General features: G+C 32.8%; 6 protein-coding genes and 4 pseudogenes across 10 annotated transcripts, besides 1 other annotated feature; 1 reads left to right on the plus strand and 9 right to left on the minus strand.

Annotated features, from left to right (window-relative positions):
• Window positions 1-13,544: part of a mobile genetic element that runs on past the window's edge.
• TVAGG3_0136970 (protein of unknown function, DUF4106 family) lies at window positions 91-627 on the plus strand (the record flags this gene model as incomplete). Its single annotated transcript, XM_051224154.1, has 1 exon — window positions 91-627. One exon carries the CDS (start codon window positions 91-93, stop codon window positions 625-627), a length of 537 nt encoding a protein of 178 aa, XP_051109140.1.
• Window positions 4,411-4,599, minus strand: TVAGG3_0136980 (uncharacterized protein; the record flags this gene model as incomplete). Its single annotated transcript, XM_051224155.1, has 1 exon — window positions 4,411-4,599. One exon carries the CDS (start codon window positions 4,597-4,599, stop codon window positions 4,411-4,413), a length of 189 nt encoding a protein of 62 aa, XP_051109141.1.
• Window positions 5,191-5,738, minus strand: TVAGG3_0136990 (KilA, N-terminal/APSES-type HTH, DNA-binding family; the record flags this gene model as incomplete). Its single annotated transcript, XM_001279144.2, has 1 exon — window positions 5,191-5,738. A coding segment is annotated over one exon (548 nt), but the record flags the coding sequence as incomplete, so codon positions are not given.
• On the minus strand, window positions 5,923-6,438 carry TVAGG3_0137000 (organellar and viral DNA polymerase type B; the record flags this gene model as incomplete). Its single annotated transcript, XM_051224156.1, has 1 exon — window positions 5,923-6,438. A coding segment is annotated over one exon (516 nt), but the record flags the coding sequence as incomplete, so codon positions are not given.
• Window positions 7,609-8,453, minus strand: TVAGG3_0137010 (annotated as a pseudogene). Its single transcript has one exon. A coding segment is annotated over exon 1 (845 nt).
• On the minus strand, window positions 9,400-10,148 carry TVAGG3_0137020 (annotated as a pseudogene). Its single transcript has one exon. A coding segment is annotated over exon 1 (749 nt).
• On the minus strand, window positions 10,204-10,907 carry TVAGG3_0137030 (annotated as a pseudogene). The gene has a single exon. A coding segment is annotated over exon 1 (704 nt).
• On the minus strand, window positions 10,955-11,540 carry TVAGG3_0137040 (annotated as a pseudogene). The gene has a single exon. A coding segment is annotated over exon 1 (586 nt).
• Window positions 11,732-12,133, minus strand: TVAGG3_0137050 (uncharacterized protein; the record flags this gene model as incomplete). Its single annotated transcript, XM_051224157.1, has 1 exon — window positions 11,732-12,133. One exon carries the CDS (start codon window positions 12,131-12,133, stop codon window positions 11,732-11,734), a length of 402 nt encoding a protein of 133 aa, XP_051109143.1.
• Window positions 13,545-15,637: 2,093 nt separating the features above from the next.
• On the minus strand, window positions 15,638-15,730 carry TVAGG3_0137060 (serine threonine-protein phosphatase family; the record flags this gene model as incomplete). Its single annotated transcript, XM_051224158.1, has 1 exon — window positions 15,638-15,730. A coding segment is annotated over one exon (93 nt), but the record flags the coding sequence as incomplete, so codon positions are not given.
• Window positions 15,731-20,074: the final 4,344 nt, after the last annotated feature.

The following is a 20,074-nucleotide window of genomic DNA, read 5'->3' on the forward strand; positions in this document are numbered from 1 at the left end:
TTCGAAGAGATACTCAAATACGTCCATCTTTTTATTCTAAGTAAAATGTCATTTCCGAAAAATAGAAGCGTAAGTGTTTCAAAAGGTTTAATGGCGGTGGCAGATGTGAAGTTAAATTCACTAACTCAAACAAACAGTCAAAGTGTTATTGTCAATGTCAAAGAAAGAGATGTTGAAGTGGGGAAACCATACGAAGACGAAGATGGTATAACAATTGTTCCTGTAAAAGAACAACCAACATACCCTGAAGTTAGCAGAGACTTAAGTTCTGTTGCAGATATTCGAAACGACTACCAACAACTGAAAGACAAACTTCAAACTCAGGAGAAGATTTGTCAAGCTTTAGGTATAATGTTAAACTTGGTCGAACACAACCCTGTAAAAGTGAACTCATATGTCATTGCACCTCATGAAGTTTTGAAAGAACTATTGAAACTTTTGACAGAGGCAGACGATATAAACATCAAAGAAATAGAACCCGACGTTAGTTGCTGTGGTGTTTCATATAATGTTATTGACAAGATATACGTTATGAAAGGAGGTGAAACGTTGAACTTAAAATATAGTTTCCCAGACGTTATAAAAATATTTGACGACCACAACATTTCATTAAAATTTATTTGCTAAGTAAATGGCAGAAGACATAGTGGTTTATACTATTACGACTAAAAACCCTGAGTCATATAATTCTATAACAACAAACTTACAAAGTCCTCAAGGACGATATTGTAAACTAACTTTAAACACAATGACGACTAAAGCTTGTTTTGCTCTTTTGACACCAGAAGATTTTATTGTTGTGAATGGTAAAAAAATACTCCTTTGAAGATACTTACTCAGATATACCACCAACAGGTTTTGTTGACTTATTTAATACTTTAAGGACGAGTGTAACATGTGCTGCAACTAGAGCAGGTTTCATTATGTTTGGATGTCCGACTGAGTTTACTATAAACAATATGAGCTATAATACAAAACTTATATCTGGTTTTTACTAACAACAGTTTCCTATAACAGGAAAAGGTGTCATACAAGGAATGTCTATTCCATTGACTTTAAGTACACCTATTTATATATTGTTTCAAACTTAGGTTCAAAGTGCTATTCGAATGTCGACAGAAACTACTATGACCAAAGATACTTATGCGTTAAACAACACTTTCTCTGCTGGTTTGCCTATTGTTCATTCGAATGCAGAGTTTTCAGCTTTAGTAAACTCAAACACTTTAGCCAAACATAAACTTAACCTTAGTTGACGCAAACTTTGTTCCTGTAAACTTTTATGTCCTATGTATTTGTCAATGACGGCAGAAAGTTTCGAATTGGAAGATGCAACTGGTGAAAGTATTGTATTACAAGAACAACTTCAACAACAAATAGCTCAAGAACAACAAATGCAACAAATAGCTCAAGAATAAAAAAAAATATATTTTTTTTATTTTTATAAAAATGTACAGAATAGATGTTTCAGATTTTTATGACTTCCAAGCATTCAGAAATATGTGTCCATTTCGAGGACTATAACAAAGCAGTCGAGAATTTGAAACGTTTAGTCATTTATGTTGACTCTGCCCAGAATGTTATGTCATGAAAGAATGGGATGTTGCTTTAACAAACCTAAAGCGACAATAGTTTCAGAACAAGAATGTAAACAGAAACTTAAGAAAATAAAAGTTGTACAAGTTGCATGAAGATGTTAGATGCTTGGGATATCTTATTGTCAAAACTTGAAGATTTTTCAGTTCGTGTATAAAGTTCTATACACCTTCTCCAAACTTCTATCTATCTTCACTGGATATAAATACGAACAAGTAGAATGGAAAGAAAATGTTATAGAAGCTTGGTTAGACCATGTCAAAGAAATTATATGCAATGGAAACGAAAGAGTCTATGAGTATATCTTATGTTGGTTTGCAAACATCTTACAACATCCAAGTGCTAAAAATGAAACTGCTCTCATTATAATTGGAAAACAAGGAACAGGTAAGAACACTTTCTTTACAGATATCTTATGCAAACTGTTAGAGGGCTATTCGAACCCTAATATGACAAACTTAGAAAACATCTGTGGCAAGTTTAACTCCTCAATAGAGAATATGAAATTATAGTTTGCAATGACTTCAAAGTATAGATACAACAAAGTTTTTAAACTCAGATGCTTTGAAGAGTCTTATAACAGACAAAGTTGGAGTTGTTGAAAGAAAATATAAAGACCAAAGAGTTTTGTGAAATGTTGCAAATTTCATTATGGTTTCAAACAATGCTGTTCCGATGAAGTTAGAAGTTCTGACAGAAGATATGTAGTTGTCAGAACGTCAGATTCTCATATGCAAGATACAGAATATTTTGACGACTTAGCAGAAACTTTGACATCTGACTTTTACAACCACTTGTTCTTCATATTTATGACATTAGATATTTCAAAGTTCAATCCAAGACAAATTCCACATACCGAAGAGAGACAAACATTGTTAGAAGCAACAAGAGTGTATATGAACTGTTCATAGATGAAACTGACTTTGAGTGTTTAGATGAAAGGTCATTGTACGATTCGTATAACAATATTGTCAAGAATATGGTTATATGACAGCGTCTAAACGAACATTCTTGGCAAATGTCAAAAGTCTTTTAGACGTACAGAATGGTGTATATACAAAAAATTTTTTCTGAGTAAATTTTAAAAAAAAATATTTTTTTATCCGATAGAAAAGATGGCAAAATTCATCTCAGTAAACAAGTACATGTCAGGACTTAAAGAAGAACTAGACCCATTCACATATTTGAATGTTACTTCTACCATTTTGAAAAGTCTTCATTCAGCAAAGTTTGGAACATCGAACCAGTTAAGTTTGCTATTGTGACTAAAAATGGTGCGAAATTTGAAGACTTAGACATAGAAGGTTTGTTAGCAGTCAAAGAAAGTTTTGACAGAAGGTTCTCAAACTCGAAGAAGGCAAAGCATAACAAACTTGTTATACCTTATGAACCAAAGAAAGCAGACGACTATGAATATTATGAGTCTAAGATAGTGAAGTTCAAGGTAAATTGGGTAAAAAGATTTTAGAGTCTAAGCCAGTGTTACTCCTAAAGAGGAAGAGAACATTGACATTGACCCAGAAATGTTCTAAAAATAAAATTTTATTTTTACATGTCAATTCTTCTTCTCTGGCTCTGGTTCAGGTTCTTTCTTCTCTTCTTCTACTTTCTTTTCTTTCTTTTCTCTCTTCTTTCTTTTCTGGTGGAGTTATGTCAAACTTCTTCAGAACCATATTTTTGTAAAAGTTCTTTGTCCTTTAATAGCTCTTCTATTCTGTTTTCTATTTCATCTTCAAGAACAGCGCATGTGTCTTCTTTGCATTCTAAGAACTTTTGTTGGACTTCATCTTTCCAATCGGCGTCATTTCTGTCAACAAGTCTGTCATTGACAAATTTTAAGACTTCTCTGCTTAATGTTTTATGGTTCTTGTCATATTCCCAGAAACAGAACTTTAGAACAAATTCACCTTTCTTGTTTACACTATGTAAGATTTTATGGTCGACAGATGTTTTGCTGTCGAAAAGTTTGTCTCAAATATAGATGGCGAAATCGCTAGACATTTTCTAAAAGATAAAAATTTTAATTTTTCTAAAATATGTTAGAAAAAAAGTTTGCTGACATTGACAAAAAATTTGAGAATGTTTTAATAAGACAAGGTGAAATTAGAAAATGCTCAGATAAAACCCATACATGACAAGTTCTTATTTGCTCAGAATGGTTATAACAGGTCTAATTGCACCACCTGGGTCGGGTAAGACTTTCACTTATCTTAAAATGGCTGCACAACAACAAGAACTAGATGAGAAGAACCCATTCTATGAGTTAGTTTTATTTGTAGTACTTCGGGTCAATTTGACCAAAACCGTCAATTCGTTCAAAGATATTATAAAGAAGTCTAAGTTAGTATGTATAAAAGACTCTGAGTTTTAGATTGGATAAAGAAGTACCAAAGAAGAGTTTTGAAGTACAATGCTATAAATGAGTATATAAATTCGAAGTTTAAAGACCCAAATGAGGAAATGCAGAGAATATTAGAGAAGAAACACTTCAGAAACAAACAGAAAGAGATAGAATACATTTCGAAGAAATTTGCAATCTTACGATTGGAAGACATACCCTTAGGTGTCTTCTTATCTTAGATGACTTTGCTTCTCATCCTTTGTTAAAGAACAGACGAACAAGATATGTTCGAATTCTTAAGAAGCTCAGACACTTTAACATTTCAGTTGTCATTTGTGTACAGACAGCCAAGAGTTTAAGTAAGGATGTAAAGAGAATACTTACTGATATTATACTTTTCCCCGGATTGTCCGAAGACGATTTCATGGAACTTTATGAAAGAGTCCATGGCAGGTAAGTTTGACAGACATGAACTATGGGAGAAGTACAAAGTCATACAAGACCCTCATACTTCTTTCAGAATTCACATCTACGCAAACAAAGTTCAAATTGTAAAAAGTCAAGCTTGAAAAATGTAAGTGTTTAGTCTTAGTCTGTTGTGGTGCTGGGGCTGTCGGTTCTTCTGGCTTTGGAATGGACTCGGTTGGTGGTACGTCGGACATTCGTTTGTGTCCTGTCGGAAGGAAGGACTCGGAATGTCGGAAGGAAATTTTTTTCTGTCGTTCGACCAAAAAGTTCTCAATTTTCGAAAATTTGAATGGTTTACGGACGAACAACAGGAAATTTTTTTCCTGTCTGAAGGAAATTTTTTCCCTGTTGGAAGGAAGGACTTGGAATGTCGGATGGAAGGACTCGGAATGCCAGAAGGATTTGACAAGACAATTTACCTTATAGAGCTACCTGAGCCATCTGAAGTCAAGCGTAAAAATAAATGGTTCATCTACTCTACTTGTTTGAAGTTGTCAAAATACTCTGTTATTTTTTCTTTCAGTAGCGGCAAGTCTTCTTTGAAAGTAAGTATTGTACAACCTTTAATATCATAGTGTGTTTGAGGTAAAGTATCTTGAACTATTTGTTTCACATCTTCATTTGGTGTCATTGAAATCGGTAAGTTTTCGCGATAGAACCAATTTCTGTCAGATTTGTAAATCTTAGCAAGGTCGTAAAAGCTTTTGTTGTTTCTTCTGACTAAATGCAACATAACCATGTCACTGTCTTCTTCATTTTCCATCTCTTCAGTATAAATCATATACTTATAGTTCTTTTCCTTTCCTTTTGGTACCGAACGTGGTATTCTTTTCTGAAGGCTTTTGTCTTTTGCTTCAATGACTTCATCTTTTGCTTCAAGCTTGTTTTCCATCTCTTCACGTTCTTGTCTGTGAAGTTCGTCAAGAAGTTTACAAACATACCATGAATAGCGAGCTGAAGCCCATTGTGCCACATTATTTACGAGAAGTCTATGTACATACCAGCCTCTCAAACCGTTTGGCAATTTTTCACGATTTTCATAGAGTTTTGGCGACTGGGGTTTTTCTCCCACTCGCTGTTCTTCACTGTTTTCAGAAAAAAGTATGTCTCGCTGTGCTTCGCTTAAGAGTTCAATGGTGCTTTGGTTCCTAAACCAGTCTTTAGGAAGCTTAGTATCTGGTGCAAAACATGCTGTCAAAATACTTTGCATTTGGTACATGTCATCTTTGACCGAACGAATGAGACGTAACTGTTTGTTATATTGTATGTACTCGTATTCTTCATTTATGTCTTCATGAACGATAGCAGTTGTTGTGTTCTCTGTTGTTGTCATATCTGTCCTTACATACAAAATAAAAAAAATATTTTATAAAAAATTAGCGTTATTTCCTGACTTTCACAAAAGACAAAAAATAAACGCTTTACATGTATTTTTCAGCAACTTCGTCAAATAATTTTATAGCTTTATCTATCTCATCTACTTCAAACGTTTCTTTACCTTTTATGGGAGCACCATACATTTTCTCAAACTTTTCAAGTAGTTCTGTTTCAGCAGCTCTCATATCGTTAACAAACACAACCTTAACTTTATTGACTATACTGTCATATCTTTGAGTTATATTATATGTTCTTCCTATCTTATATCTTTTTGTATTGAAGTCCTTCGGTTTCTGAACGATGTAAAGTAAGCCCTCACTGCAACGTTCCGTATCGAATGAACCATATGTTATGAAGTTATATCCAACAACTGGGTCAATCCATAACAAAACTATTGGTATAAGACTTTTGTCTATAAGATATGCTGTAGTTCCATAGAATCTTACCGATATCATAAGCTCAGGATTTCTTGTCAAAATTTTCTGAGTAGAAGCAATTCCAACCCAATGGGATGTTTTCTTTCCAGATGGAGATATAATGTCTGACAAAGAATATTTCTTGTATTTCTTTGAGTATCTTACGTTTAAATCACCTATTCTAACCACTTTGGTGTCATTGTCTATCTTTCTAACTATTTCAAACTCAATGTTTGTCATTTTCTGTTTCTTACATACAAGATAAAAAAAATTTTTTTTAAAAACTAACTTTATTTTTTCTATTTTGTATCTTAAGGAAATTCATGAAATTTAGTCATTTTTTCACGATTTCAGGGATTTTTTTGACGAAGTGTTAAAGTTCTCTTCGTAAAAAAATAACAGTTATATAATGAAATTTGGTCATTTTTTCACGATTTTCATAGAGTTTTATGCAAGACCAAAAAAAGTCTAAATCGCAATTTTTTACGATTTTCATGTATAAAAGATATGATTTCAGGGATTTTTTTGACGAAGTGTTAAAGTTCTCTTCGTAAAAAAAATACAGTTATATAATGAAATTTAGTCATTTTTTCACGATTTCAGGGATTTTTTTGACGAAGTGTTAAAGTTCTCTTCGTAAAAAAAATACAGTTATATAATGAAATTTAGTCATTTTTTCACGATTTCAGGGATTTTTTTGACGAAGTGTTAAAGTTCTCTTCGTAAAAAAAATACAGTTATATAATGAAATTTAGTCATTTTTTCACGATTTCAGGGATTTTTTTGACGAAGTGTTAAAGTTCTCTTCGTAAAAAAATAACAGTTATATAATGAAATTTGGTCATTTTTTCACGATTTTAGGGTAGATGGTTTTTAGGTGGAACCAGGTCCCTCGGTCCCTCGGTCAACTAACATCTTTTTGAAAATGGTGACAACATGACATTTTGACAACAACACAGGAAATAAACTTCTTCGTATATGTTTTGTCATGATTTCATCGAAATGAGTGTAAATGTTTTGTCAAACATGAGCGTAAATGAACCAAAAATATATTTTAGGTGAAGAGGTGCGATCTCACCTGTTTTCTCACCTGTTTTCTCACCTCTTGAATTTTCATGATTTCATCGTACATGTTTTGTCAAAACTTCTTCGTACATGTTTTGTCAAGACTTCTTCGTAAATGTTTTGTCAAGACTTCTTCATCGTAATGAGCGTAAATCAGACAAAAATATATTTTATGTTAGGAGGTGAGATCTCACCTGTTTTCTCACCTCTTTTCTCACCTCTTTTCTAACATGGTCTAAAACACACAAAACTCATGAAATTTCATACGGAATTCAGCAAAAATATATTTTAGGTGAAGAGGTGAGATCTCACCTGTTTTCTCACCTCTTTTCTCACCTGTTTTTTTCACAAGCGTTTTACATGAATTGTACGATGTATATTTGAGACTCTAAACAATTTTGTGGCTTCTATTTCTTCTGTCAGTATGTCAAAAGTTTTCACAATGCCGAAAGTCTCTTTATATTTCTTCTTGACGTCAGATAGAAGGAAATCTTCTGCTGTTGGATAGTTTTTGTTCAGAAATGTCAACATGTCCATTTTATCTTCTGCTGGCTTCTCTACTTCTTTCTTTAAGTCAGCATAGTCGTTTCTCATTCTTTCTATCTCTTTGACGGAGTAGTTATATTTCCTCATTGCTGCTTTACATTTAGAACATTGTGGGTTCATTTTAGCATTGTACATTGAAACCTTACCTGCTAAAACAACTATAGCGTCAATGGTTTTCTTTAACTCAAAAGTTGCTGGTTTTATTTGTTCGTTCCATACTTTACATCTTCTATCTTTATCTCTTATCTGCCATACACATTCAGCAACTAACGAAACAAAGTTGTCGTAGGTCTTAAATTCTTCAGATTTATATATGTCAGAGATGTTCTTATATACCATGTCGCAATCTTTGTCCATGACTTTGTGGTTGCAATGAAATCCTAGAAACTCATAGTTTACCTTTCGTATGAACTTCTTTATTTCAACTGAGTCAGTTGGTTTCACTTCAATTTCATCGAATTCAGGAATAGTGAGCTTTTGTTGTTGTATTTCAGGAAGTTTAGGTAGATGGTCGATGAGGTCCTGCATTTCGTAAAGATATTCTTCATTTGTTTCATCTTTTGCAGTGCAATCTAAATCTCCTTGGAGAAGTTCTTGCTTTATCTTCTGGATTTCTGTTTCGAAAGTATATGAAGAAGGAATGAAGCTTTTCATCTCTACTAACATTGAAGTTGGATTCATGACTAAAGAGTTTGGTGAAGTTGTTGCTAACATGTTCTTACAATAAAAATAAAAAATATTTTTTTAAAAAAACTAACTTTATTTTTTATTTCGGGAAAATTCAACGGGTGAGAAAAGAGGTGAGAAAACAGGTGAGATCTCACCTCTTCACCTAAAATATATTTTTATTGAATTCAGAACAAAACTCAAGAATTTTGGTTGAAAGAATACGATGGAGCCAAAAGTGGCTCGACCTCAAAACAAGCATTTTGTGAAGAATATACCAACCCGCCGAAAACAGCGGGTTGCTTTTTATACAAAATTCAACGGGTGACAAAACAGGTGAGAAAAGAGGTGAGATCTCACCACTTCACCTAAAATATATTTTTGGTGTAAATTTCATGATTTTCGAGAGTTTTAGACCATGTTAGAAAACGTGTTAGATCTAACATGCTAACATAAAATATATTTTTGCTGAAAAATGACCAAATTTCATGAAAATTCAACGGGTGAAAAAACAGGTGAGAAAACAGGTGAGATCTAACATGCTAACATAAAATATATTTTTGGTTCATTTACACTCGTTACGATGAAGAAGTCTTGACATTTTCCCGACTGTTGTCAAAATGTCATGTTGTCACCATTTTCAAAAAGATGTTAGTTGACCGAGGGACCGAGGGACCGAGGGACCCCCTCAGTAAACATCTCATTTTAACTCACTTTTTTTCTATCTTAAGGAAATTCATGAAAATTCAACGGGTGAAAAAACAGGTGAAAAAGGAGGTGAGATCTCACCACTTCACCTAAAATATATTTTTCAATACTTTTTCAGCACTTTTCCGTAGTTGTATATGAAAGACAATTCGAGATAAAAGTCATAGTACAATGGTAATATATGCTGCACACCATTTGTTGTGAACCAAACTTGAAAGTCAGAGAAACTGTTACTAGGTGGTTCGTAGAATTTAGAAGCAAAGTCATAAAAGTCCTTACCGATACATAGAAAACTATTGTTGCTTGAACTGAAACTTGCATGGCACATAACATTTTGAGGGTCAAACACGTTTCTATAAACTGTCAAATCTGCTGGTGGAAGTATAAATTGAAATGGACCATCTGGTGGTAATGGTTCGTTCTGGTTTAGTAACCGAAGAAATTGTGCCCAAGAACGTTTGTCTACTTGCCAAAATAAAAACTCTGTATCTCTTGGAGGGTTAATTTCAATCTTTTGAAATGAAACGGTGGAGTTCATCTTGTCATATTCTAGTTTCAGATAGTATGTTCCATTTAGTAAAGAGTCGTATTTTTCTTGAAATTCCCAATAGTATTTGTTTATTTGAGTTTGAAAGTCATTTAGAGTTTTCTCAAGACTTTCGTCTGAACGAACTGTAAAGATTTTCATTTCATCAAATTTGTCTATTAGACCATCAGAACCTTTATATCTGCCCATGAAAATATACTGCGAACATAAACGCGTTAGTTCTATTTGAAAACAAAACTCTTCTAAATCCTATTGCCTTTGCATCTGAAGGACTTTGAAGCCAACGAACTGGATAGTCAAACCTGTAAGCTCGGGATGAAATTTCTTCATCTGAAATAGTCATACCAGCATTTGTAAAGATATAGTCTAACGGTTTTGTATCTGCTACTTTTGTTCTTTGTTTTTCAACCTGAAGCATTTAATATATGTAAAAATATATGGTTTTAAAAACGTTTTTACTTCATATTTCTCATCTAACAAACATGTTGTCTGACTGCTTGAGGGTTATGTTGGTATCGTTCGAACTTGACACTTGCAATTCCTTCAATTGCATTCAAAATGTCTGAGTCGGAGTCAAACATTTGTTCTCTCTTTGTAGTCTTGAAAGCGTCAAGAAGTTGTGCGGCTGTTGTGACATTGCCATGTGCATAGTAAATGTGACCATCCAAATCTGCTATGGTCAATCTGAGATTGTGTCCTTTCTTATTTCCGTCTTGTATGGCAGCAAGTACTCCCATGAAGCCTTCTTTGTTCTTTCCTTCGTCAAAGTTTACTGTAAAGGTTCGACCGGATGTAATTTGACTTCTAACTTCACGGTACTTCTCATATGCATATCTTGTTCTTTCCATGGGAGCATGTGCGTCTTCACCTTTTCCTTTTTTCCTTCTCAAGGATGCAATTGTTCGTCATGTTTCCAGTAGAATCTGGCAAAGCCGTCGTGTCCTTCAACTTGAGGTTCACTAACATCGAAAGGCATGTCCATAAGACGTTCTTCTTCTAACCTCTCTAGTCTGTTTGGATAATTGGCACGTGCTGTTTCCAAATCCATTTCGTAGCGAAGACCAGACAATTTGTCATAGACTTTTATGGGTCTTCCCTTCCTATATTTAAACTTCTTCGAAACTCTCCAACCATAACTTTGCAACTCTGCTTTTATTCTAGCAGACTTTCTATCCATTCTATATGGGGGCATTTTTATAAAATAAAAAAATATTTTTTTTCTCTTTACTTTACATAACCGCCTGCTGCCATAAGTCTTTGACGCCAACCCATACCAGCTAATGAAGGTTGACTTGGTTTAGTTTCCAAACTAAACTTTGGTTTTGGTTTATCTTCAGTTTTTGGTTTTTCTTCTTCTATCGGTTTTTCGTCACTTTTCGGTTTCTCTGACTTTACTTCACTTGCAGGAACAGTTGTGTCGTCAACATCTTCATAAATATCATATGCCATTTGTTTTTGTTTTTCCTTTCAACTTTTTGTGTTTGTTGTAAAGTTTAGAATATTTCGACTCTAAGTCAATGAGATGTTCTATAATGAACTGTTGGTCAGTGAAGTAAACTTTTCCATCTGTTGTCTCGAAAGCTCCTTCAGACTTCAATATTTTATTTGTGAGAGTCTGTTTCTTTTTTGAGATACTAGCCGTTCCATTTTTATGAAAAGTGACTTTGTAGTTAGAGTTTGTATTTCCAGACCTGGCACTTTCTATTATTGAATTTTTCTCTTCATCTGTAAGTTCTTTGACCGGTTTTGACAATGGTTCTGAACTTTTTGTTTGTGGTGTCAAATCTACCGTTTCAACTTCTTCGGTCATTTCATCTCAGTAAAAAATTTTAGTTTGGTTTGTTTTCAACTGGTTGTTGTTGTTTTTTAAGTCGGTCTAAAACTTCCTGAGGTATAGGAAGAACTTGACAAACACGTTGTGTAACTGCTGGAAGCCGACAAATCCATCTTGAACCCATTTGTCTCAATGCTGTATTGTTCATTTCATCTCAGTAAAAAACTTTACATTCCCCACGTTTGAGGCGGTTGAGGTTGGTTATTGTTTACCCACTGTTGTGCATGGTTATATCCTCTGTTAAAGAATCTTTCACCTTGGTCCATATAGTGTCCTGCTTGGTTATAGTAGTCATTTGCTTTGTTATAATAGTTTCCTGCTTGTCTTCCTACATTGTCCATCCATCCTTGAACTTTTCCTCTTGTTTCAGGATTTGGAATAAGATTTGTTGCATCTCGTGCTACATCCCAACCTTTCTGTACAGTTTGTATAATAGGTTGTGCTTTCTCTTTAAGTATACCTAATGTACTCAAAATCTTCCTTCCAACTCCAAATACACCTCTGGCTATTGTTCCCACTGCGGGCAAAAATCTAGATGCAACTCCTGCTAACGCGCCAAATAAACCCATTTCTTATGGTTAAAAAATGACGAATCCAAACAAGGACCCCTATGTTTCTAAAAGCGACAAAGAAAGCACTCATGGTAAAACTTTAGTTCAACACCAAAATGCTTGGTTTATGGATATCTTGAAAACATTCCGAGAGTTAGAAAGATGGACCACCATACTGGCTAATATTTGTTGGTCAAAACACAAGATACTGTGAAGCCATACCATTACAGTCCAAAAATATTTAGATATCTTAGCAGCTTTGACAATATTCGTTGACAAATACCATCCAACAAAACTGACATCTGACTGTGAAAGTTCTTTCAAATCAGACGATATTAAAAATATCTGCGTTCAAAAAATGTAAACCAATATTTCATTGTCGACCAAAACCATTCTGCTCTTGGTGTCATTGACGGTTGTATAAAAATGTTAAGAGACTTAAACCAACCACAAGGTGGTGAAGCAAATGAAATGTCATATGACGACAAATATAGACACTTCTCCATGGCAAAGATGAGACAAGTTTTAAATATTTACAATAACCGTAAACAAAAAGGTTTGGGAAACCACTCCCCCGAAGAAATGAAAAACAACCCTGACATAGAGAAAGACTATATATTTAATAATTTAGTCAAAAGAGACAAACAAGAAAGAATGCCGGGCTTCAAACTTCAGAAAGGTGACAAAGTAAAAATAGAAATACCTAAACGCGACCCATATGAAAATACTATTGACTATGACAACAATGGGAACCGACAGGTACTCACATTCGTGTTCGTAAAAATAGAAGAAAGTATACAAGAGAATATTATGAAGTTTTAGGCAAACATGGCAAAATGTACAGACTGCAAGCAGAAGATAAAACTACTATTGTCAGACCTCGTTTCAAACTTGTCAAAGTTCAAGGTGGTATACTTTCAAAGACAGTTCCTAACAAATATAAGACAACTCCTGACGAATATGCTAAAGAAGTTGAAAATGACGACTAAGCAATTCTATACCATGCGTAAACTGTCATGTAAGGTGGCATGTAGTCTTTACTTTGTCCGGTTGTTTGCGTATATCCCGAAACGAAATGTGTATGGTCTCCTCCTACCTCAGTGTTATCCAAGTAACAATTTATAGCAAACTTAACGTCGTCTTTAACATCATATCCTTGACCTTTTGTCATTCCTGTCCAATCCCAATATCTATGCTTATGCCAACCTGCTTGAGATGTACTTAAATCTATGTAGTGACTGTGTGCAGGTAAATTTTCACCTGAAATCGTTTTACTTCCACCTGTTTCCTTTGAAGAGTTTGCACAATACAAAAACCTGTCGACTATTTGTTCCCATGCACCAACACCAAACATTACTTGAGGACCTTCTGCTTCCATTGACGTATAAATAGAACCTACTGGGTTCATTAAATCAAACATATGAGATATTATAGGATTGTCTCTTTTGAACTTAAAATATAGTGCAACTATTTCAGGTTTCTTCTGGTTTAAGTCAGAATATTTTTTATAATATAATCTTATGTTTTCAGGGTAGGTAAAATCTTGACTATAATATTTATTTCTGTCATCTTCATAATAGTATACTATTCTCGTTTTTTCTATTGCATTATATCTTTTATATCTATAAAAATCTAAATATAATGTTAGCTTTTGTTCATCTACATGTGGTGTTCTGTTGTCATCTCCATAGTCATAATAGTATGGTGCTGGAGCTGGGTCAGGCAATGTCATATCTGTCATTTCATAAACTCGGAAATATTTCTTTTGTTCGTCTCCATATAAGTTTAAGTAGCAGTTGTTGTCTAATGGAACTTTAACTTGTGTACCATCGTTCTTTTTATAGCTTACATACATTTCATTGTTATTTTTCGGAATGAGTTTATACCGTATACCATTTTTTAAGGAATGTACAAACTGCCATCTAAAATATTTGTTTTCTTCATTGAAAGAAAAGTCACCAACAATAGTTTCAATATTTTTTGTTCCAACTAAACTTTGGTATATTTCATTGACATATGTTTTATCTGCTTTATTTTCAAGGCTAACGTTTAAGTCTGTTATTTCAGAAGATGTATGTGTATGTCCAACGTCACTTTTCCTGTTTAAGGTTTCTTGTAAGTTTGCAATATTTGCAATGGTATGTGTATGTCCAACGTCACTTTTACTGTTTAAGGTTTCTTGTAAGTTTGCAATATTTGCAATGGTATGTGTATGAGTCTTTTTAGAATATTCGTTTTCAGCTCTTGTCACTTCACTTGACATTTTATTGTCAACATATGTTTTGTCTGCTAGTTCAGGATGAGTATGTTCTTTTGTTGCATAAGCTTTGTCAGCTCTTTCTTCTTCTTTTGCTATTGCATCGTCTACATATGTTTTGTCTGCTTTGTTGTCAACATCTGCTTTCAAAAGAAGTTCTTTATAGGTTTCTCGTTTAAAGTTCCTTTTGTTGGATTTATACAGACAGTATGGTTCTTATTGTCTTGAAACAGAAACTCATCTGTCATTGGGTTTAAAGTCAGTTTTAAGTTTCCTTCTTTCAATGACTCAGATATCTTAGAATAGTTTGAAAAGTTTGTTGTGTTCTTATTTAGAGCTTGTATAATGAGTTGTCGGTTGTGTTGTATTTCTCTCATAGACGCTGTTTCATTTGACATTTTTATTCTAGATAAAATATGCTTTCAATAGAAAAAGAAAACAAGAGTTGCTACAACTAAACCATTAGATGAACTTTTTACGAATGTCGGTCAAAAGTTTGAGACAGAGACCGTAAAGCATGAAGGCTATCGTTTTGACTACCCGTTAAGATGGTTAAGAGACCCATCTGTCACAAAAGCTATTGGCTTTCGTAGAATGAAGTTCATTTCAGAAGCCATACATGGTTTCCCATTTACAGTCGGTTTTGAAGTTCGATACTATAAACAAAGAAAAACGTACGTATGAGAAATTTGAACAGGGAAAACTTTTACAAGTGAATTTGCTTGTAAACTTAGAAACAACTCTTCAAGCTTTTCAAGAAAAAATAAACGACATCTATATCGAATATGCAAACCAGTATAACATTGACGAGGGAGAGTACCATCTCGATATTATATATGACAGGAAAAATGCAACTGTTAAAATCAATAGAATAGAAGACCTTGGAGAAAACGTTTATATTTCTACAAAATATAACAACTTGGCATGGTATAGATTTATGAGGATGTTAAATCAGCCTGCAGAATATCCAGTACACCCGGACTTTTATGAAGTCGAAAACCCTAATGGAACATATGAAAATGTTTTCGACTCAGATGCTATTATCGTTCATGCTTCATTTTCTGGCGCCCAAACTCTTTCTTTGCTTGGCAAATGACTTTTACGAAAAACCTACAAAGCTATATGAACCGCCGAGTGGAAGTATTTCAGACTTTCAAGTATGGTTTACAACAGATGGAAGAAAGAGAATAATTCCATTATACCATGCGTTTTACTTAGAACTTAGTTTCATATACAACTACTATCGAACGGTAAAAAATAATTTTTTAATACGGTTGAGGTGTTGGATTTGGTTGCCAACTTGACTGTGGTGCAGGTTCAGGCTGTTGTATAACAGGAGCTTGTTCTTCTGGTTCAGGGTCTTTAGGTATAATACCAACAAACTGACCTACTCTTTACCAATATTTTTGACACCGTTCCAAATTCCTCTTCCTACGGTTTTTATTCCATTCCATATACCTCTTCCAACTCTTCGAAAGAAGTTTCCAATATTCTGAAGAAACCCATTTTACTATATGTAAAAATCTAATGTCCGCCTAGTCTCTTACGTTTCCTGTTGAGTTCCATAGCATTCTTTAACTGGAGCTCATACATTCTGTTTCTCCTCTGGTAGAAAACATATTCTGGGTCAACTCCTGTGTTCGCGTCATCTGCATAAAGTTGTTTATATCCCACTTCGGGTTTGTATAAAACTCTTTCCATCTCATATTTGCATACCATGGTGGCAAACCTAACGCAGCGTCATTTGACATGGCAGTTTGCATTTGTACATCTGTTGGCACTTGACCATAGTTTGCCATTGCAGTTTGTATTCTAACTTCATTTGGAATATTCTCTGGGTTTGGTTGTCCAGGTTGCTGTGCATTTGCTAAGTTCTGTGCGTCCATTTAATATTAGATAAAAATATCTCTTACGAGTACATATACTGGACATTTGCAGGCATTGGTTCATCTTCATATTCTCTGTACTTTCTGCCACGTCAAATAAATAAATGACACAATGGAAAAAACCTAAAACAAGTAGTCCTATTTCAAACCACATTTACTTACTAGTAAAATTTCTTTATTGTGACACTTTCTCCAGTTTATAGGACCTCTCTCATATTCTATCTTGTCATATCTAAACTCATAGTCATGTATGTCCTCTAACCATCTCATAACGGTTTCCAAACACTTTTATCGGATGTAAAGTAAAAGCATGGATGGTTATGTATAACGTCTAAAGTTTCTAAAGAGTCTCTCAAAGTCCAGTCTACTTGGTATTGAAAATCCCATGTGTTATAGAACGGCGGGTCCACTATAAAGAAAATATTTTCCTTGTCTTTATATTTTTCATACAACTCTGTCCAATGACATCTCACAAACTCTATACCCTCAATATATTTTTCTATGTCCTCTTGAAAACATTTGTATAGTTAAGATATAAAACGTTTGACATAAGTGTTTCAATGTCATGAACTCTTATAGAACCACTATATAATAGTCTAGCAGATATACTATCCCAGTCTATATATTCTGCTTTTTTCAAAACCTCTCTCACAATATTTTTCTTATCTAATGGTATACGTTCCATCTTACCTATAGGTATCTTTTCTTTTAACTCTTTCAAATAATTGTTTGTGTCTGGAATATGTTTGAGACGGTCCATATAGTTGGTCGAAGTCATTGCATATAATCTTTGAGTCTGGGAATATTGTATGGCACAAATGGGATATATAGAAACTTCCACCGAACAAATCTACAAATGTTAGACCATTTCGGTAGTTTCTTAAGTTCTCTCAATAGAATATCTTACATCTACCTTATTTCAAAGAACGGGTAACGGTGGTTTTGTAAAATTCATTTATATATAATAATAAAAATGTTTTTTCCTGAAAAGTGACAGAAAAGTGACAAAACATTTACGAAGAAGAAGTTTATTTCCTGGACTGTTGTCAAAATGTCATGTTGTCACCATTTTCAAAAAGATGTTAGTTGACCGAGGGACCGAGGGACCGAGGGACCTGGTGACACCTTCAGTTCTTCAAAACATTTACGAAGAAGTCTTGACAAAACATTTACGATGAAATCATGACAAAAACATATACGAAGAAGTCATGACAAAACATGAAAACATATATAATTTGTGAAAAGCGAAACATTATATAATGTTTTCGACCCAGAAGAAGGCTTCTCAAAGTATACTTCCTTGGAACGCCTGTAACTTTTCCTGTAGCGACGATAGACCCTTACTTGTCCGGACAAAGTTATACTAAACATCTTCAGGGCTAGAGGGCACGAAGTGCCTGGAGGCCCCACTACCTTTTTTTTTTTCATTGATATTATTTGAATATAAAAATTCAGTTGTTAATACCATAATGCACGTTGAATTTTCCGAATTTTCAAATTGAATACATTGAAAATTCTTGAAAATAAAATTCTGAAAATTTGATATTATTTTAAGATCTTCATAATCTGAATTGAAATTTAGCAAACTAATGATTAGCTTTGAAATAATTTGAATTTGATATAGCTCAGTACCCTGAAACCATGAATAGTTTGGATTATTTCGAAGTGCATTATATATTTTCAAAACATTATCTTGATCAAAAAGAATAATTTTAAAAATTTTGTATAATATTTCGAAAGAATCTTTATCAAAATCATTAAAATTAGCCATTGTATTCAAAAAGCTGATTGCGAATTCATTATGTCTGAAATTTTCAAAATATAATAGAATAAAAAGTAAATGCTCATAGATCGAATCACTATAAGTAATAAGATTTTCGATTAGGATTTGCTCGTCAATTGTTTCAAAAATTTCAATATCTCCTGTATTGTTGATGTAATTGATGAAACAATCCGCCAAAAAGTATGAATGAGTGTTATTTCTAATGCAATCGCCAAAAGATTCTTTGTCAATATGGCTGCATATTTCGGAGAATTTAAATAACTTTGATATTAAATCCCAAATTATGATAATCATATGTAATTCGCAATTTGATAACTTTTCGATTAATATATCATAAAAATCATATAATACAACCTGGAAAACACATATTATTTCAAAATTTTCATTGATTTCGTGTAAATAATGTGAGTTTTTTGTTTTATTGAAGGATTCTATCATTGAAAACAATGAATTATTATCATATGCAGCTTCTGCAAACACAACAGCATCAATTTTATCGTTAGAGACTTCGTCTTTATAGTCAATCATTGAAAAATAAAAATCCTCTGAATTATTTGAATGAATAAATTTGAATGTAAGACTAATATTTATTTTTCTACAACCAAAATCAATAACCATTTTAATTAGTATACAATAAATTGATAATACTTTCAAATTTTCAATTATTTAAACAATATTCAAGATTTTGTTCTTCATAATTTTTTGTTTGTTTGAACAAAAATGAATTATTTTGAAATTTGGTTTTCATTTGATTACTATAGAAATTTGAATTGCCATGAAATCAAATGATTTATTCAATGAATTAGAAAAAATATTGATAAGAAAATATTGATAAGAAAATATTGATAAGAAAATATTGATAAGAAAATATTGAAATAATTAAAATATAAATTGAATACTTTTCATAATTAAAATGGATATATTGGAAATTTTAGATGATCAAGTTAGGTGGAATCGACCTGAGTACTTATGTAAAATTAGCAGTGATGAGAGCGTTCCTCCAGAGTGGCTTGCAGCCAAAAAAATCAGTAAAAAAGGAAGAAAATTCATTCAAGAGTATGAAGAATCTAAAGTAGAGATCATAAGTCTTGTTCAACGAGAAGAAAATCAATTTAAATGGCATATAAAAATAAATGGAAAATCTAGAATTGTTTTAACAGACGAGTTGTTCAAACTTTCTGGACGTAAGTTTTTAGACTTTCTTCTTAATAATTTGAATATAATTGAAGATGAAGAAGAACCTCTTAAAACTGATTCAGAATATGAAAAGAGTTCAACTACAGATAGTTCCTAAACTGAAAATAAATATAAAAAACAATTTTTTATTTAATAAAAGAATATTTTATAATATATCACCAAACTACAGATCATTGATGTATGATAAACTGATTAAGTAATGAATAAAATTTTATTTATACTTCATTCATTCTTTTTTAATGCATGAAATGCTATAATTTAGCGTCTGCATATAAAATAATAGAAGTTTTACTTCCAACAATGAGAATTTGAGAATTTGACATTAAAAACAATGATTTTACTTTCATTTTAAGAATTTAAAATATTTTTTGGATTCCTCATGTCTAAAAAGCGTTTCGATTCAATTAATTTCAACTAATAACTAAGGCATATCATGAAAGAATATAAATTAATAGCAATATGGGTACGAAAAATGTATATTTGATTGATTTTTTATAATAATACAATATCTTGAGGTAAGATTGTGAAAAAATATCAATTTATACTGCAAGATGAATAAATAACACATTAATAAGGAACTCTATTGTTTTATTGTTTTGCAAAAGCGGAGTTGTATACTCAAAGTGAATGAATAATTTAAATCTTTGCATAAACAACGATATTTGAAGAGAATCTCATTAGGCTATTGTTTATTAAAAGCAATAAAATCATGCTGTTGTGGATAAATTAAAAATAATAATATATTACATTAATTTAGTACAATTTGGGTAAATAGATCTGAATATCATTCAAATTTAATACAAATGATTATTTTTAAGAACCTTATTAAAGCGGTT

This window comes from Trichomonas vaginalis, chromosome IV (genome assembly GCF_026262505.1).
Source record: "Trichomonas vaginalis G3 chromosome IV, whole genome shotgun sequence".
Lineage (NCBI taxonomy): Eukaryota > Parabasalia > Trichomonadida > Trichomonadidae > Trichomonas > Trichomonas vaginalis.